General features: G+C 44.9%; 1 protein-coding gene across 1 annotated transcript in view; it reads left to right on the top strand.

Moving 5' to 3' along the window:
• Positions 1-19,856, top strand: part of myo18ab (myosin XVIIIA b) — an 85,550-nt gene that overhangs the window by 26,785 nt on the left and 38,909 nt on the right. Inside the window, exons 3-10 of the mRNA XM_030776907.1 lie at positions 12,435-12,522; positions 14,600-14,706; positions 15,919-16,095; positions 16,961-17,171; positions 17,922-18,064; positions 18,183-18,283; positions 18,784-18,847; positions 19,025-19,169. Coding sequence (XP_030632767.1) covers positions 12,435-12,522; positions 14,600-14,706; positions 15,919-16,095; positions 16,961-17,171; positions 17,922-18,064; positions 18,183-18,283; positions 18,784-18,847; positions 19,025-19,169 — 1,036 coding nt within the window. The remainder of the gene's footprint in view (positions 1-12,434; positions 12,523-14,599; positions 14,707-15,918; positions 16,096-16,960; positions 17,172-17,921; positions 18,065-18,182; positions 18,284-18,783; positions 18,848-19,024; positions 19,170-19,856) is intronic.

Here is a 19,856-nt window from a genome sequence, read left to right on the forward strand (position 1 = left end):
TAGGATTTACTGACCCTATCACGACAGCTGTCCGCCCCCCCTCTCTAACCCTGCAGCGTAAGGAATACCGGCGGTCTACTGGCCTATCGCTTTGGTCCGCCTGACAGTGCGTGTGACGTGAGCCCACAGGCTCTCGTGGTGCTCTCACTCCCTCATTCTCTCTCTCTTTCATTCTCTCTCTTTCCACTTTTGGCCTGCGCTCCTCTCCAAACTGTCCTTCCATTGGAAACAGAACCTCAATAACTTTTGGGGAGGCCTCATAGAAGACTTAAGGTAAGGGAGGATGTGGGACTTTTTGCCGAGGCCTGTGTGGTGGTGTATGGAGGCCCAGGGATAGTGCGTCCTGTGCGGGGAGTTTAGGCAGTAAATGGGCTGTCTTTAGTCTGGGCCTTTGCTCTGCTTACTCTATTTTTAGGGTTGACGGTGATTGGGGGGGCATGGCAAGCGACTGAGTCCACCAGCTCTGCCTGCCCAAGCCGTTTAGCCCTGACAAAGAGCCAAAGGGGGCTACAGCGTTAACGCGTGTTAATCTGAACTACTCCTTTGTCTTTATTGAAAGTGTTTGGTTTGTTTAGTCTGTCCTGCTCGGCGGTGGCGGCGTTTTTAGAGAAGTGTGAGTGGGGACTCTGACGTTAGCTCATTTTAGGTTTACTGGCACATGCTGAATGGAGCTCTTTGTTTGACTGGTTCTTCAGGTGAAAAAAGTAAGTGGGTTGTGCCATTTCAGACTGTGTGTGTGTGTGTTTCTGTGTGAGTGTGTGTGTATGTGTGTGTGTGTGTGTGTGCTCGTGTTCCATGAATGATGCTTTTTAGTATGGCCAAGTGCTGACTGAGCGGAGATTTTCAGTGTGCCATTCTGTTGAGAGATCAGTAGACGAGTTGGTAATTCCTGTTGTTTTGTTTGCTTGCAGTGGAAAGACCTAGAGCCTTGAAGTGTTTCTTAACAGCTTCTTGCTGCAACCGTCTTGTTTTGGAGCTTGTGTGTAGCACACAATATTTGTGAAATAATAGCTTAATTAGCGCATGTCTATGCTGTAAATCAACGAGAAAAACAATGATGCACTGAAATAGTTTCTATCCTTCAAGCCTTATTTTAAACATGAACGAATAAATAAATACAGGTTATACCGTGACTTCTCTAAGTTCCAGAAGCTTCTGGAATTGCAAAAGCCTCCAGAGATTTCTGAAACTGGAGTCTGGGTACAAGCAACATGTGTTCGTAGTAGTCATCGTAACAATACAGATCATTGTTCAATGCTGTGTTATATTATAAACTAATCACATGTAGTGCTATAGAACCAATTCGCCTGCCAAATGTACATCTTTTAAATACCTGTTTTAATATCCAACACCTTATAGGGCTTATTTCCTGAGTGTTTTATCTGATCCATTGTTTCCCATCTGTAATAATCTGAGTGTTAATGTGCAGAAATGCAAACTGATCTGAGAACAGGGTATGAATGTGTGTGACTCAGCAGTGCTGGTACCTCATGTTTACACCCCTGTGCCTGTGGTGTCAATACAGATCTGTATGTGTGAGAGTTTCTCTCTGGCCCACTTATCGCCTCGTCCCCTGAGCCCGTCATTAAAGCCTCCTCACACGGAGATGCAGACACTATACTGTATGAATTTCACACTGTCAGAACTGGTGTGAAGAGCCTCAGATATCAATGCGTTTCTGAGGAGATGTGTGCTTATATGTGTGTAGTTCAGCGTGGTTACTGACTACAGTATGTGACAAACAGTCAGAGATCACTGGTTGGTCAAATGTGACAGTTTTTTGACCTTTTGTTTTCGAGGTTTAGACGGTTGCTTATCATCCTTCCCTTGGTTTTCAGTACCCTAAGAGAATGATTCAGATTGCTCTGAGGTCACAGTTTTGGTAACGGTTTGATTGGAGAACTGATAGTCAAGCTTAAATGTCTCCATTGGAGCTTATGAGCTTGTCTTTTACTTGGTTAGGGTTAAGACAATCCCTGTTGGATTCAGTTGTATCCGTGTACATATCTGTGCATATGTTTGTGCCGCTTAAGACAGCATTGTTTTTTTTAGCAAGGCAGCAATTGCAAAACTAGTAACACGACACAGTAAATGACACAACCCTTCAACCAGTCACTGACTGGGTAACTGTCTTTTCACAAGTTGAAAGCTGTATTGAATCAGACATTTTGCTTTTGAGGCCACGTTTCTGTTTGAATCTGTAACTGTGACATGACTGTTTTGACCAGGCCTGTGGACAAGGCTTCACCGGGCATATGAAGCAGCACCTAAATAAAGAATCCTGCCCTCAATATCACTGGCCGGTCTGCACAGATAAGCACGCCACTGGCTCCCTTAATATAGCCACTGCCTGGACGCTCCTGTGAGGACTGACTGACTGACTGACTGACTGGGCCTGAGTTGAGGGTAGTAATGTGATGGGATTAGGTGTAAGGGTATGGCACGAGTTTGGGTAGGGGAGAAATCGTCTTTGCCAAGTAGTTATGGGAAACAGGTGTGTGTTTTAATACAGGCTGTTTTTGTTTTGTTTTGTTGTTGTTGTTGTTGTTGTTGTTGCTGTTGCTGTTGTTGTTTTTGCGTCCGGTGCATCCGAGCTGTGTCTGGTGTGTTTTGCGGTATACTGACAGTATAATTACGGTATTTGGTTCATTGTGATTTCACTGTTTGTTTGTGTAAACAACACGTGGGTTTCATGTTCCTGTGACTGCGATACAGTAGCCAGCAGAAAGTCAGATTTGATGTAGGGCAGCTGGCTTAGTGGACCTGAGATAAGCCAAATGCCTTCCACTTCACCAGAATGTTCACCCTTCGTTGAGTCCTCATTCACTGGCTAATCATGATAACGGCGTGATCTTGAAGCACTCTGAAAACTGTATCATCAGTGTTGTTTTTCTTTTATACGAGTTATTCTGATTTCAAATGTTTATACTGTCTCCTCATGTCCTCCTCCTCTCTTCTAAGCGCTCACAGACACCAATGCCTTTCTCTCTCCAGTATCACGACGCCCTCCTCCTTTTCCTGACTTTGTGCCGCTTTCACGCGAAGACCGGAGGTCATAGCGCCAACCCCAGCCCCTTGCCTGCAGGCCTGTCTGCCTGCCACTCATCTGTTCTACCAGTCTCTTTCCTCTCTCTCTGGTCTCGGCCACACCCCCTTACCCAGCCCGGCCCATGACCTCAGTGCCACCGCCATGGCATTCTCATCACGTTTTTCCTTCTGGGAACAAAAGGAAAGTGGATTTCCAATCTGCCCCCTCATGTCTCTAGATATTCACTGCTTACTGTGTGTGGGGTGAACATGAAGTTTGCTGCATGCTTTTGTTTTGGGTGTGAGTGTGTGAGTGTGTGAGTGTGTGTGTGTGTGTGTGTGTGTGTAGTAATGTACATGCATGTGTGTGTGTGCATGTTCAGCAGCCTATGGAAAACATGAATCAAACAGTGAAAGCGACCAGTGTCGTGTCTCATTCTGCAGTGCTTGGAGTTCACCAGCTCACTGCCAAAGCTCTTTTGATTTCATTTTGAGAGAGTGCCATTTGCTCGAGCACCGCTGCAAACTGACACCTGTGCTTAAAATACTGGTCGATAAATGGTAAACCATTAAAGTAAAGTTGTGCCTTTTTAAGGCTATTTGCTTTTTAACTAATAATGTATTTCGTATCACAACAATATATTTTGTTCTGCAACACGTTCTTGAATTGGTCTTGAATTTTTTATTAGCTTTCACTCAATACATGGTTTTGTGTCTTGTTGCCACAGTAACAGAAGTATTGTTACACAGCCAGAATGTAGGTGTGAATGCAAAGTGTTTGCTAATTTTTAAATTAAAAACTTAAGACTTCTGGGTGAAGGGCCAGTTTTGCGTGTGTACAGTGAAAAGCATGTGACTTGTGATACTAAAACTTGGCATGGTCTGAGTCATAATCTGTGCCCTTCTCTAGCCATAATGTCCTTTTTATGCAAACACCCAATAGGTCAAAGAAGAGACCAAGCCAGTTCCCAAGAGTTCGAAAGAGAGCGTAAGTGTCCAAAATGCCCTGCACTGAACACCAAAAGAATCGATAAAGGGGTGCAGAGATCACAGATTTCTAAATTGGGCATTTGGCCAAAACGGCTTTCATGAATTTCATGAATTGAGTTTTATGGGAGAGTGAATTTTAGTCTTTAATTTAAGTGTTTATTTAAAAAGATTAAGTGACTCAATGTCTAAGTTATCCTGAGCCCTTTTCCTGCAGCTTGTGTTTAGTTGGTATGGGTCTGTTTTGTGCACCAGAACAACTTTATGTTTCAGACCATGTCGTATGTGCACATTACAAATTATAAATATGAACCCATATTGGCAAACATTTGTATACTAAGAGCTTAAGGACAGAGCATGGAGTTAAAAAAAAAAGTGTTAAGTGAAATTTTCTCTTTAACCGTTAGCTTTTACATGTTGCAATTTTCCACTCTGAATGAAATTTGACGTGTCATTATACTGTAGTGATTCACAAAAGAGGCTGACATAAAATCTCATTCAATTTCCTTTAAAAGCCGTAACTACCTTTGAAGATGGGACTGTTTACTGAAGGCTTTGTGCTTCTGTTGATTGACAACCCGCCATTAACCACCACACACACACACACACACATATTTAACTGTCAGACAGGCAGTGGAGGTGTGTGTATGTGGTTTGCCATTGTGTCAAAGTAAACACCCTCTCAGAAAACAGGCTGAAGAGCAAACAGTACAGACACATTCTACAGGTCTCTGTAAAAGTCTCTGTCTCTGAGGAGTGTTTGATGAGGGCACCGGCTTTAAGCAGGCCCAGGACATAACTTAGTTTTAGTCTCTCCTTTTTCAAACAGACAGGACATCACTGGTCAGTGTTTAAACAACTTATCAGCAAATACCACACTTCTTCTGTTTGAATCACATGGGCTTAAATGACTTGAAGCTTGAAATTGACTGTCATGTCATGGAGGACAGCATTTGGAGCTCTTCAGTTAAGTGTAACAGACAGTCATTTTAATTGGCCTCAAACACAGGTTTGATCATTTAAAGGTGTTTAGGGAACATTCTTACTGCAGCATGTTTTTGCCTCTGCATTGACTCCCGCTGTACAGATTAGGGAGGAGGAAGGGGCGGGCTGTGTAGAGTAGACAGACAGCCCAGGAAGATGCAGTGTGCACCTTTAAACTCCGCCTGGCGCAGAGAAACTGCCTTACGGTGTACTGGAACTGTGATGGGTTGTCAGATAAGACAGACGCATTCCTCAATGCATCTTGAGCGTAACATCCGTTATGGGCGATATATGTTGCAGAGACCATTAATACTGAGATGAATAGTGCTGTTTGTGGTTGTGTGAGTAGGCTCTATAGTAAGCTCTGTAGCCATCAAATGATAGTGTCTCCTGAGAAATCTGTGATGTCTCTCAGAGACAGAAAACAAGAGAGAGGGAGAGGGAGCCTTGAGGTTTAGATCTGCTTTGGTTTAGGAGATCTTGTAGATTGTATGCCTTGAGAGAGAGAGCCTACGTATTTATTTCACAAAACACTGCCACACAACCACAGAGGCTACTTATGGTGCTAACCCCCCCCCCCCCCCCCCCAAAAAATAAACCTTGCAAAAAAGTGTGTAAAAAAACCAGAAGATTTTAGGGGGAGCTACACACTTAATTGTTCATTTTTAAAATTATGTTTAAAATTTCCAATCAGTTTTTTCAATTTTTTGTACTGTTGGGGAACTGTTCACTTTATTTGTTTAATATAAAGGGCAAATATTCTACATTTTTATTAGACTACATTTATATTACTGTATATAAAGGAAGCTTGACGCTGGAATTTGTGTTACTTTTAATTGTGACACAAAAATGATCATATTTACTGCAGATGGCTATCCCATGAATATCGGTTATCAGCCTTGCTGGTCACTAATAATCAGTATCACTATCGATCCAGAAAAACCCTTATTAGTCAACCCCTGGTAGGAACAGTGTCAAGCAAACGGGGCCTATTCGATACACCTTTTCGAATCACCTTTTAAAGTGATTCTTACCAGAATTTCAGAGTACTCTTTCTGGTCCTGTCTTCCAATGTTCTGTTTATCATCTCTGGAGGTTTCTGCAAGTCTCCACATGCTGTGTGATAAGAGAGAACTGGTTTTTTTTTTGGCTTCTGCTGTGTGGTTTATAGAATATAGGCCCGTTTTATCAATTTATGTTGTTTTTTCTATTACGTGTTGAGATATCTGATGCTGCCGTGTGATGTCTCTCTTCACTGATTTATCTGCTCCTTCTGTTTTTTGTGCCACTGTTAAACAAGCAGTCAGACAACAATGGTAATCTGAGTAGCCGTTCACAGTCAGTGCCCTGCCTGGAGCCTGGCAGAGGCCTGCTGCGTGCCAAGAGCCCGCTCCCTGCCAAAACGCAAGTCCACAAACGAGTGAAGAGCCCCTCTCCCAACAGGAACAGAATGGCATCTATCAAAAGCCCAGAGCCCCCGAAAATGCCAGAGCGCATCAAAAGCCCAGAACCACCCAAAGCTCCGCTTATCCCAGAACCTCTGCTCAATGGGGACAGCCAGCCCAACGGGACACTCAATGGAGGCATCAAGAGTCCCATTAGCATCAGCCAGCCAGAGCTTACGGAGGACTCACAAGGAGTCACCCGCAAGAAGGTAGTGAAAGTGGTGAGGAGGGTAGTGAGGAGAGTGTTGCCTGCAGACGAGGAATCGACTACAGCAGCTCCTTCCACTGTCACCCAAACAATTGCAGAACCTGCCAAAATAGCCCCTGAGCCTACCAAACCTGCCCCTGAGCCCGCCAAACCGGCACCGACATCTGTGCCTAAGACTGTGAAGGTGCCCACGTTCTCCTTCAAACATGACACCATTAAGAAAGAGGAGAAGGACGATATCTCAGCAGGGCTTACGAACCTGATGGGCCGCGGCAGGACCAAGGAGCACCGCCTGCGCACCCACAAAGAGGAGCCAACTGAAAAGGCGGAGGAGAAAAAAGAGGAGGCAAAAGAAATCGTGAAATCGCAAGTTAAGGAAGGCTCTGCATCTACAGAGGAGAAGCAGAAAACCACAGCAAGTCTGGCTTCAGCTCCAAAAAAGCAGGAAAACACTTCAGCATCCTCTGTAACTACTCCTGCCTCCTCCACTGCCCCTTCCACTGCCCCGTCCAAATCTCCCCTCTCCTCTGCTCCCAAACCCACCCCTCTCTCTCCCCCACCAGGGTTCATCCCTGCACCGAAACCAGTAGGCTTCATCCCTGCTCCCAAACCTTACACCCTGTCCCCTCCTCCTGGTTTTGTACCTGCTCCAAAAGCCCCTAAACTGTCTGCACCTCCAGCAGCCACACCAAGTTCTTCATCCAAACCTCCCACCAGTGCAGCACCTGCTGAGCCCCCAGCTCAAAAGTCCACTCCTCCGCCCAAAACTGTGCCTGTTCCCAAGAGCAATGCCCTCACCCCCCCACCAGGATTCATCCCTGCTCCCAAACAGCCAGCTGTAAGGAAACCAGAGGTACCAATCATGCTCCACGTGCATGTGGAAGGCCTCCTCACTACTGTGTGAAACTCCAGCCAAAACAGCATGCATTTTGGAATTGTGCAGAGGCTTAGCACCTCTACATTAACCTGTGTGTGTCGCGTGTTGTCGGTACCTCTAACACTACTCGCCTCTAATCTTTTTATTTATTTATTTATTTTTAGTGTTGCAGCAGTGACAATGTGGCATTCACGTGGTGACCACTGACTCAATTAGCTTTAAATCACACACAATGTCGCAGAACTTTTTGTTTTTGCGTGTGTAGCATCCATTAGGATTTGAACCTTGTTTCAGTTACAAGCTTTTTAGAATGTGGGTGACATGTGGTCCGAGGCTTTGTTGAGGCTTTAACTGAACTCTAAGGCTTCAGCTCTGTATGAAAGCACACTCACACCATTCTCACGGCTTGTCTCTCTCTCAGAAGTGCCTCTCACCAGAAGTTCGGGGGTGGTCTGACCGCAGCAAATTAGCTCAGGGCCTTGGGCTCTCACACTGCAGCCCAGGGAGAAGCAAGACTTAGATCTTGTTTTATTAAGCCTGGCCAGCAGGGAACTTGCTTAAGGGAGAGTGCAGTAAAATGAGCAGAGGGGTTATGGAGGTTTGGGGGGCAGAAGTCGGGTAGTCGGGTTGGATCTCTTAGAGCAGCAGAGCCAATTACCGGTGCCCCCACAGTTTCGGGGATTAGTGTTTAAAGCCACTCACTCACTACTGTGGTCTGTGTGGGCGTCAAAGAACTGAAAAGAACTTTTGAAGATAGCACACACAACAGGGTTATTATTTTGTTGTTGCTCCTGCCTGAGGTTTTTGCAATTACTGACTTTCAGGATGCTCCTTTATTCTGGCCACTGAAAGACATGAAGAAAGTTTGCTAGCACACAGGCCAAATGGAGTTCAAGGACACTTATGCTTTCATATTTTTAAAGTTTGAGCTGCGTGTAGCTTTATCTCTGAGAGTGCTGGGGTTATTAACATTTGCGTGGCCTGTTCGGAAAATATGCCGCTTGTTTGGTGGAGCATTCACTCACCGAACGCATGGTTTTGGTAATGATCACAGCTAAGAGTCTTTGAAACAGATAAACCCTTGTACTGTGTGTGTGTGTGTATATGTATGTGTGTGTGTGCATGTAATTTCCAAAGGTGAAGACAGCTTCACGTCCGTCCTCTGCCCCAGTTGGGAAGCGTTCTCCTGGGAGCACTTCTGTACCGTCACCCCCTTCCAAAGTACCTTCACCCCCTTCAAAAATAACCCCAAAGGTCTGTGCCTGTGGTTTTTGTGTGTGTGTGTGTGTGTGTGTTTTTGGAGCAGCAACATGACAGAAATATGGATACTCTTTTTTATGTAATCTGTGTGTATGAATAGGCATGGCTAACACACAACAGGACAGTTTTTCCAGTAACCTACAGGTTTCATGGCTCTGGTCTATGAAACCCTTTAAAACAGAGTGGTTCTGATTGCAGTCATTGGCATTAGAATCCGTCATGATGCTGGCTTAAGGCTTGTTGAGATTCACCGTGTTGGTGATCTGACTTTTAGGAGATGCCGCTGAGTCCCACAGAAGAAGCACAGAGACGTCTTGAAAGGATCTTCAATGCGCCTGTAAATCCCAGCTTCACAACCCCGCATCTCTCTCTCTCTCTCTCTCTCTCTCTCTCTGTCCTCATTCTTTCTATCTTTCTCAGCTTTATTTTCCTGCTGCTGTGCTCACATGGGCTTTGCATCAAGCAGTTTCTTGCTGTAGTAGTGTATTGAGGAAATGACATAACAGCTCCCCACATCATAATTCATAACAACTACTCACGTCATAGGTTAACCCATTAGGCCTAGTCAATTTAGCCATTACACACATCCCATGTTAGAGATGACTCACCCTGTACTCTAATCCCACTGACCTCCACCTCTTCACTTCAGAGCTGATGCTGCTAACTCTTATGTGCTGTTTGCTTTCCTGGATTGTAAGAAATGCATTTGGGATTCAACCATACTGAGATGTTGCTTCTGCTTTAATCACCTCATTACCATGAAGTGTAGTCACTCAATTTATTTTTCTTTCTTTCTGTCTGACTCTCCCTTTTTGACATTTACAGATTTACTGTAAATCAGATAGGCTAACTTAACTGCAGCTTAATGTCACTGTCTGTTCCTTTGTTCCTGTTGTCTGTCTATCATGTCTCATTCATCAATGTTCCTCATCTTTCTCCTCCTCTCCCCTCTCTCCCTTTGCGTCTTGTCTGCGGCTGTCTCTGTGACTCCTGTAGTTGGAGCCTGTGTCGAGTGCCTCAGCTTCCACTCAGGTACTGGACTCCCCAGCCGCCCCCCTCCTCAGCTTGGCCGGGGTGGTGTGCGCTCGTGTAGCGTGTTGCAGTGTAAGCCTCTGTTTCTAACCTCTTCCCATCCCTCTATGTATTTGTGTGAGTGTGTGTGTATGTGTGTGTGTGTATGATTGTCTGCGACGATACATGTGCTTCTCCTCTCTGTCTTGCGTTACCTGCGAAGTTCTTACCTTTGCCTGAATTAATATCAGTGTTCATATCAGAAGTGCATCTTACACAGAATTCCCTCTACCAGTCTATGCCAGTGTACCTGATTTGATCATTGCATGGTGAATTTTGGTGAATTTTTATGCATGAAAACAGCAGCCTATATTTTTTGACAGTATGGGTAAATTGCCTCTGTGCTGAGCAGTACAGCCCATATCCAGTGTGTACAATACTGGATTGTTAGCATGTGTGTTTGTTTGTGTGTGAGTGACTAAGATGGAGTCTGATTCGAAGAGGGAGTTGAATTACGAGCGTCAGCTGTCCCTGCCTCATTTTCCCTTTTAAACTCTGTTTACAAGTTCCATCTGATGATGAATCTCCTCATATGACCAGTATAGAGTCTTACCTCTCCTGTATAATTTATTCTTGTCGTCCCATTTCCCTAAAGAAAAACAGGTATTTCGGTCACTCTGTCCAAACATTATCCATCTCTGTAATCATCAAACTCTCATAGCAGTTTACACTTCCTGAGAAATCAGATCTTTTCTGTTTGTTGTTGACTGTGTATTGTGTTGTTCCAGTGCAGTTGACACACCATAGTGTTTAACTAAACATTAACCAACGATCATTTTTTTTCCTCAGACAGGCTAACTTGTGTGTCTTACTCTGATTTCTGTACCATAGTTGTTCTCACTGTCTTCATTTTGCTTTCTACAGATCTTCACTGTAGCTACACGCAGTTGCTGCAAAGAAGCATTCTTAGTAAATTTTGACGGTTCTTTAGTGTGTGATATTGTGCATGCTGTGATTATGAAGCCAATCTTTGGTGCGTTTCTAACTGTGCTGTTACTCCCTGGCCTGCTCCGCCATGCCGGCCCACAGGGACAGGTGGAGGAGGACCCCGTCGCCATGCTACAGGCGGCCCACGCCGCTGCCGCCCAACCCAAGGTCTGGCCACCGCTGAGTGCCATTCACAGTCCTCTGTGTACCTTAACTACCCCCTCCCCCCGATCTCCCCCCACAACTGCCCCGTTACATGCCGTGTGTCATGTGTTTGGAGTGCTGTGTTCCCTTTTCACCTCTCTGTGCACCTGTGATCCCCTCACTACCCCCAGTGTACAGCTGCACCTTCTCCTTCTCCAATAAGAGCTGGAGAACGGATCCCAGAACAGCGTGACTTTGTCAAGTGACGGCTTTGCCGAGATGACGGAATAATGATAAAAAAAAAAACCAAACTGGGCCACAGCTTGGTTTAATATGAAAACGAGTAAGGGCTATTCTTGTTTAGCTGTACTACTGGGGTTCATGAGGGGTCTGTTTGCAGTTTCATCTGGAGGAATGATTGTCACTTCGCTGAGCAATCTGTGACCCTACACCACAGATACTGAGATTCCTCTATTACGTCCACTCTACTTTAGTTTAAGTATAAGTATTCAACCATTCTCCTCTTGTTACTACCTTATGGGCTGAACACTGATGTGTTGTTAAGTGTGATATTGAACAGCAGTAACTGTGTTATAGTTGTTTTTTTGTTTTTTTTTGTAAATATTCATTAAGTGCCTATCATTAAGTACCTGGTCACTCTGTTGACTGCTGAATGTGGGCAGTGCATGTTAATGTTTCGCTCTCAGCCTTCCCACACGTGCTCGCGTAAAAAGACTTCCAACCGATCATATCTCATTTCATCTTCATCTTCCCCATGACGGCATCAGCGCACAGACAGTCCTTACCCGACACGTTGGAAAGTACTGTGAGATCTGCAGCGCAGCCAGTGTACCTGCCCTGTCTTTGGGTCAACGATTAACTTTCTCCCTCAGTCAGTCAGTCAGTCAGTCAGATCTCGCAGTCTGCCTGTGCCCGTGAGAGCATTCTCAGCTGAAGGTGAACCTTCTGAAGGTCAGGATTGGTAGCGCTGTGCGGTGAGGCGTGCCCAGACCAGTCAGAGAATGACGGACAGATGTAACCTGACCCCAGGACTCCTCTGGGGCCTGAGTTGGTTTCATCTGACCCCTCCTAATTTAAGCCACCTTGACGTGACCATTTCTCCCTACACTATCTCTCTCGTTTCGAACCGGAAGGCAGTATGAGTACAAGCCTAAAAAAAAAAAAAAGGGCTTTGAAAAGCCAGTATGGCGACACGACGGTGTTGGATTTCAAAAAGGAATTTTTTTTTTAATTCTTGTATACTCTGGTCACCAACAATTTAAGATTGAAGTCATCGCCTTTCTTGCTTTGGTCATTTGTGGCTCAGTAACGCGCTGTAGTCATCTCGTGCATCAGATACATAAGCCCTGTGTGAACATGAATGCATGGAGTGGTTTTGATGCATGCCCACACGCTCAGCTTGTGCACAGAGGACACAGGCTGGGGTCTGTGCATATGTGTGCGTGATTTGAGTTAGACTGACATCCCATTTTCTGTCCCGCAGGTGAAGACCGAGGAGCAGATTGCTGCAGAGCAGGCATGGTATGGCTCAGAGAAAGTGTGGCTGGTCCACAAGGATGGCTTCTCTCTGGGTAAGCTCCCAAACAACGCCCGCCTTCACCCCCATCGTACTACACACCGGTTCTGTGCCAAGTCTTTACTTAGATAATACTCCATTAATGCCATATTATATTGACTGTAGAACCCTTTTGCTTTTTAAAGTGTCATTACTAAAGAATATCTCTTTGTAACTCCATTACTTAAGAGTGCCTCAGATAGTGTGAAGTGTTGTAAATGCAACATTTTTCTCTATGTACATTTATGAATGGCCTCTTTGTCTGTAAGATGCAGGGTAATTATTATTCATAAAGTAAAAGTTATGTTCAGTGCCCTCCAAAAGTAATGGGACAACAGGTCAAACGGTTTTACCACTATACAGCAATAGCACATTTTGTGTTCAACACACCTGCTTGACTCACATTTTACATGATCATGAGTATCGGTACAAATAGCTTTACAGGTGGTTCTAATTCCCAGCTGTTTCATGTTACATTGATTTGGCAGACAAAAAAGAAATTTGGAAGCCTAGAAACTACTGGGGTGTTTTGAAATTTTCCATTTGAGTCATTGAGCAAAGCCAGCCTGAAGACCAGAGTATTTTCTGGCAATTTCGAAGATGAGTTAAAGGAAAGTGTCATCAGAGAAATTGCCAGAAGCATTGGCATTGTCAGATAAACAGTCTGGAATGTCACTAATAAAAATGGAACCACTGAGGGGAGAAGAAGAACAGGCTGTCCAAAAACAACAAGGGCAGTGGATGCCAAAGAGAAAAGTGAAGTGGAGGGGGGAAAAAACTGTTCGTGAAATCAAAATAATATATTGAGTCTTACAATCAGCAGAAAAACTTCACCAAGAAAAACACAGAGACTGTGCTGCAAGGTGTATGTCTGTCATTCGCAAGAACAGAGGGCTCAGATTGGAATTTACAAACACATGGTGAGACGGGCCACAGGAGTCCTGGAACAAGGTTTTATAGGCTGATGAGACCAAAATAAACATCTATCAGAGTGACACAAAATCTACAATGTGGCAGAAAAAAAAAAAAGATCTAGTGCCACGGACTATAAGCCGACCACCTCATCAGTAAGGCACAGTGGAGAGAGTTATGTGAGGTTGGGTATATGCAGCTGCCTCTGGAACAGGCTCAGTGGGTTATATTAAAGGCTTAACTGAAGGTGGCAGCAGTAAGCCAACTTCAGCAATACACAAACAGGTCTTTAAAAAAAAACAAAAAACAAAAAGCCATGAGATTTCTTTGGGTTCAGTTGAGTTCACCGAGGAGGAGGATTATGACACGACATGTGCTGGACACTTAACGCATGAGTTCATCAGACAGAAAAAAAAGGTGGAAATGTCTCAGCTGGCTTTGTCAATTGTAAATTATACTGAACATGCGTTTTACTTTCATGTGGAATTGATCAAATTGTCACCAGAAAACCCAACTCACAAGCAACAACTGGAAGAGTAGAAGGGATTGCAGTTTAAAGCTAGCAAAACCTCATGAGAAAGCTGCTGTAGTTATTTGTATAATGTATATAACTTTTGTGATAATTATTATCATCTTAATTTTGCACCCCCTAGCACTTTCCGTTCACTACTCATATTTCGATGTGAAGTGGAGAATATCTTTGATTCTGTTTCGGCTACTTGGAAACAGGATAAATTAAAATGAAAACATGATGCTGTTTAGTTGCCTATTTATTTAAATGCGGGTGCAGAATTAATAACTAATGTGAACTTAGCAGGCTGCTGAATTTGCTGGCAAAAATTTTATTTCACCTGGAGACATCTCTGGCCACAGGCTGACAATGGCAGCCCTGTTAAATCGGCAGTGAAAGAAAGCAAAATGTACTCTTTCTAGTAAATGATTATCTTTGCAAAGAAATAATTTGAAATTAAGGGTGACGTTATACACTACAACTCAAAATAATGTTCTATTAGATTTTTCAGTTGAAATTTACCCTTTTGAAAAGCATCAAGTTGAAGCTTTTATCCGAGTGCATTTGGAGAGCACCGTGTATGGTTGTAAATCAGTGTTATGAATAAAAATGCCAACCATTATTTTCCTGCTCTCTGATCTTGTGGCTAACCCTGTCTCCGCTGCCGTAGCAACGCTGCTGAAGACGGAGGCGGGCAGCCTGCCGGAGGGAAAGGTGAAAATCAAACTGGAGCACGATGGGACCATACTGGACGTGGACGAGGACGATGTGGAGAAGGTCAGTCCGTGGGTAGAGCCGCCGTCGCGTTTAATCTCCATGGCACCTGCTGCTCTGACGCGGGAGGTCCTGGATGTGTTGCTTTTGTCAATGTAGTAGAATCTACAGCTGCGCACAGAGGTCATAAGGGCGCAGTGTATCCACCTCCTTTCGTTACCGTCGGCGTATACGACAACATTGTATGAGGCTGTGTATGAGGCTGCTTTAAATGAGGACGTGGTATAACAGTCAGCACTAGCGCAAGTGGTGAAAACTGAAACTTTGTATCAGCAAACTGAAACTTTTTTTTTTTAATCAAGAAACCGAAACTTTGTATCAAAACTTAGTAACAGTACTGAAACTGTATCAGAACAGACTGTGGAACTGTCAGTGTCAGGGGAGACAATGGGACAGTTTCCATCAAATAGGCCAGTTGGGCAGGGAATGTTAGAAAAGGGAGCGGAGCAGGGAGTATTAGCAGAGGCAGTTAAACATTTTACAGTCGAATAGGCTCCAGTTGGTTTGCAGGGGAAGGTTGCAGCCTTCTCCACCTGTCTGGAGCACAGCTAAACCGGCACAGATGGTCTCGACGGAAGGCATGCGGCAGACGTAGCAGTTCTGGGGTGTCAGGGGCAGAAGTCACAGTGAAACAGGTGTTACAATGTCACACAGACACAGAACAATCACAAACACACTCCACCTGGAACTTAAAGCTTTCGTATAAGAGTTTATCGAGAGAGAGAGAGAGAGAGAGAGAAAAACAAAACTTTGCTGTCTCTTAATGAGAAGGCATTTGAAAAGAATAAGTATCAAATCCCTCTCAACCTCACGAAAAGTCATTCAACTCCCATTCCGCCCTCCGTCAAGGACGGCTTCACACGGTGTGTTTCCATAATGTGAAAGCTGACTTCAAATCAAATCTGCCTGATTAGGAGAATTGCCCAGTGGGATCCAAAGTTAAGGTCATCCTCTTGTAACGGCATTAGAGGCTTGGCGTGAGCAGTCAGAACTATTCCGATTGGCCGATGTTAATTACCAATCTCCCGCACTCTCATCAGTCGTCTTTAATTTTTTGTTTGACTTTAGCCTGGCTTTTCGTAGCGCTCGCTGTTTGACACCTCCCTCTCTCTCTCTCTCTCTCTCTCTCTCTCTCTCTCTCTCTCTCTCTCTCTCTCTCTCTCTCTCTGTCTCTCTCTCTCTCTCTCTCTCTCTCTCTCTCTGTCTCTCTCTCAGGCCAACCCTCCCTCCTTTGACCGCTGTGAAGACCTGGCCTCCCTCCTGTATCTTAACGAGTCCAGCGTCATGCACTGTCTCCGCCAGCGTTACGGAGGCAACCTCATCCACACACACGCTGGCCCCAACATGGTCATCATCAACCCCATCAGTGCCCCCTCCATGTACTCTGAGAAGGTGAGAGTCCAAAAACATCTGACGTACCACCACAAATCCGTATTTGACCCTGGTGGCTCCGTTCGTGTCCTTCAGTCAGAACACGTTTTTCAAAGCAGTACTTGAAAACTCATGTTCTCATTTTAGTAACGAGAGTAAGAGGGATTTAATTGAATGTACTTTTTTTTAAAGATAGCAGAACGCCTCCTTTTGAAAGTAGATGGGAATTACTAAGTCCATAGAAAGCAATAAGTAACAACGTGGTAATGGATTCTGCAATGCATAATTAAAGTACTGTATAATTTAGTTTGCCTTGCGTACCCTGGGGTGAATTTTAAGCAATAATATTCATTTGACAGTCACCCCTCATAATTGAATTATTCTACATAATAGCGTTAGTGACTAGTAAGTAATAGGGATTTGTTTTAGATTTTAAAGTCTATTATATCACTTGATGTGTGTGCCATGGGTAATACACCATGACTAGTACACTGGCCACTTTAGATAGTGACTTTAATATCGGTTGACTGGTGACAACGCTGGTCCTCAGTGTTTTCAGAGGATTGATGGTTGTTTTGGTCGGACATCAGCTGTTCATTTTTAATTACCTGCCATTCTGTTGTATTTGTAATTGTTTTCTAATTACTAGTAACCTCTCTCGGACTCCTCTTTTGTGCATGATGTTATGTCAGACAGGCTGTTTTCATGTGACAAACAAAAAGGAAGATTGTAAATCAGTGAAATTCAGTTCTTGCCAAGCAAGTTTTGAATACTTCTCCCTCTCTTTGTCTCTGGGCGCCACGATATTAAAAGGCTGTTCTGTCAAGGTTGTGATTGGTTACCTTTGAGGTTTGGTGTAAAATTCTTTCCCTCGGCCCTCTTTCAGGTGATGCACATGTTTAAGGGCTGTCGACGAGAGGACACGGCTCCACATATCTACGCTGTGGCCCAGTCGGCCTACCGGAACCTTCTGACCACGCGCCAAGACCAGTCCATTGTCCTATTGGGCAAGAGCGGATCCGGAAAGACCACCAATTGCCAGCACCTGGTGCAGTACCTTGTTTCCATCGCCGGCAGCACTGGCAAGATCTTCTCTGGTGAGAGAACACAGATTAAAGAAACTTTCTCGTAGCGTTACACCGCACGGCAGCTCCATCTTTAGCAGCCCAATGTCACAAAATCCCGGCACTGCCCAAGAGCAGTGACATCCATTCTCGAGTCTCAACTATGCACGTGCATGTGTGTTTTTGAATGTTTGCGGACTGTGTGTGTGCGCGTGCCTGCCTGCGTGTGTGTTTCAACGTTTGAATGTTGGCAATTCCGCTTTCCGTAAATTGTGGGCCTGCGTCCTGGCCGGTGCGTCTGTGTCTGTGTGAGTGTGTTTATTGAGATTCTGCTGAAGTGAGTGGCTGGCCTGTGATCTAGTCTGTGTGTGTGTGCGTGCGTGCGTGCGTGCGTGTTGTGATTCTGCTGGTCTCCAGTCTGCGCAGTGCGCTGTGAGAGGTGGATGAATGGCAGTTGGCTGAGAGCAGGTGTGGAGCGGTTGATGGATGAGGGCTTTGCTAACGATGTAGACTGCCGCACCTGATAATTAGCCATGCACAGAAGAGCGTGCTCAGCCCCTCACTTAGTGGTAATGACCTAATGAAGACTACATTGCTGATCAACTAGACTGTTAATGAGACAGAGATGGTATCAGGTAGTTCCTACACATCTCAGTGGACATTTCCCTAGAGTCTAGTCAGTATCCTGGACTATTTTAAACATGTTCTGATTAATACACATATTTTCTCCAATTCAGTACTGTGTGTGTGATCTCTCTCTCTCTCTCTCTCTCTCTCTCACAGCGGAGAAATGGCAGGCGGTTTACACCATCCTTGAAGCCTTTGGGAACAGCAGCACTTCCATTAACGCCAATGCCAGCCGCTTCTCCCAAATTGTCTCTCTGGATTTCGACCAAGCAGGCCAGGTGGCATCTGCTTCCATCCAGGTATAACACACACACACACACACACACACACACATATGTCTCCTACACACCAGTAGTCTTTGAGTGAGCTCTCTGTTATCTGCTGCCACTAACACAGTGAATTGTGAATGTTTTGTAGACAATGTTGCTGGAGAAACTGAGAGTGACGAAGCGGCCAGAGGGAGAGCCCACCTTTAATGTCTTCTACTATATGATGGCTGGAGCAGACAGCTCTCTGAGGTCAGATCAACACACTTCAGCACCTAACACTAACAGGAAGCACAGACATATTCGTCTGTGGATTACAACTTTATCGTTTTTTATTATTAAAATCTCCAGCTTGTACTATCTCCAGACCGCTGGTCAGATGCTGGTGGTTGTTTTGAACTTAATTAACTTTGTTGTATCCATCACTATTAGTCTATTTGAAATAAAGACATTGCTGACTCACAGTCTTACTCTAAAACAAGAAACCGGTTTAGAGCGGTTTCTTCATTTCTATTGATCAGGTGCCGTTTGCCTGCACTTTGCTTTGGGTTTGCAGTTTTCCAGTATTTAAGAAATCACTAGGCTGTGACCACAGCTTCGTACACACACACGCTGCATCTGAGGCCACGCGGTGTGTGCTGTTATTCTGGAGCTGCTGAAAGGCCGCTGCTATCGTAGCTTATCTGTGGTGTTAGGCTCAGGGCGCTCAGCCATGACTCACAGCAGTCTGTGCTTCTTCTCCGTTACTGCAGGACGGAGCTGCATCTGAACCACTTTGCTGAAAACAGTGCTTTTGGAATCACACCTCAGTCCAAGGTGAGGGGTGGGGTGTGCGTGTGTGGGGGGGGTGTTCTGTCACCACTGCAGAACAATAACACACACACGCGCACACACACACACACACACACACACACACACACACAGATGCACACACAAAGCTGCTAAACACCTTTCTTCTCACACTTCCATGTCTCTGAACCCCTCCCCGTTTAGCCGGAGGATAAGCAGAGAGCCTCACAGCAGTTCACCAAACTGCAGGCGGCCATGAAGGTGCTGGGCATCTCGGGCGAGGAGCAGAGGGCTCTGTGGCTCATTCTCGGGGCCATCTATCACCTGGGAGCCGCAGGGGCCACCAAAGGTAAGGGCTACTAGCGGTCCAGAGCCCACATTGCAGCAATGTTTTGTGGTACAGTTAGCTTAGAGTGGTCTAGAGATCCTCTAAAGGCCCTCTGTGAGGCTCTGTCAAAGTCAGCCAATCAAAAGGCAGCAATAGGTATACAAGACAGTAGCTTTTTTTCTTTTTTTTTTTGAAAACACACACACACTACTCACTGTAGTTTGGAAGCCATGATCAGATGAGAAAACTATATATATATATATATATATATATATTTATACATATATGTATATGAAATGTTTTTTTCTCTGTGCGTTTGATCCTGACTTTAGAGCTTTAGAGTTAATTAGATCAGGAGTTCAAAGCTTTGAAAGAGGACAGATACAGCCTTTATTAATCTCGACTTAAGGGAAGAGGGAGAATGCTGTCTGCTTACTGTGTGCGCGCGCGAAGCTTGAGGGGAGGAGAGAAGAGAAACTTCTGAAGCAGTTTTTCATTCCTGAGAGAACAGTGGGCGTTTGGAGATCAGACCCGCACGTTGCAAACTCCGCCGTCACCACCACCCCTGTGGGTTTTGGAGCGGGGGCGGTCGTTTCTCTTATTCTAATGAAGACGGATGACTGGCTTGGAGAAATGCTTACTCATAGCCTGTAATATAACTTCTCCCTCCCCGTTGCACTCTTAGATGGATGTGGTAATAGACTTTTT

Source organism: Chanos chanos, chromosome 6 (assembly GCF_902362185.1).
Source record: "Chanos chanos chromosome 6, fChaCha1.1, whole genome shotgun sequence".
Taxonomy (NCBI): Eukaryota; Metazoa; Chordata; class Actinopteri; order Gonorynchiformes; family Chanidae; genus Chanos; species Chanos chanos.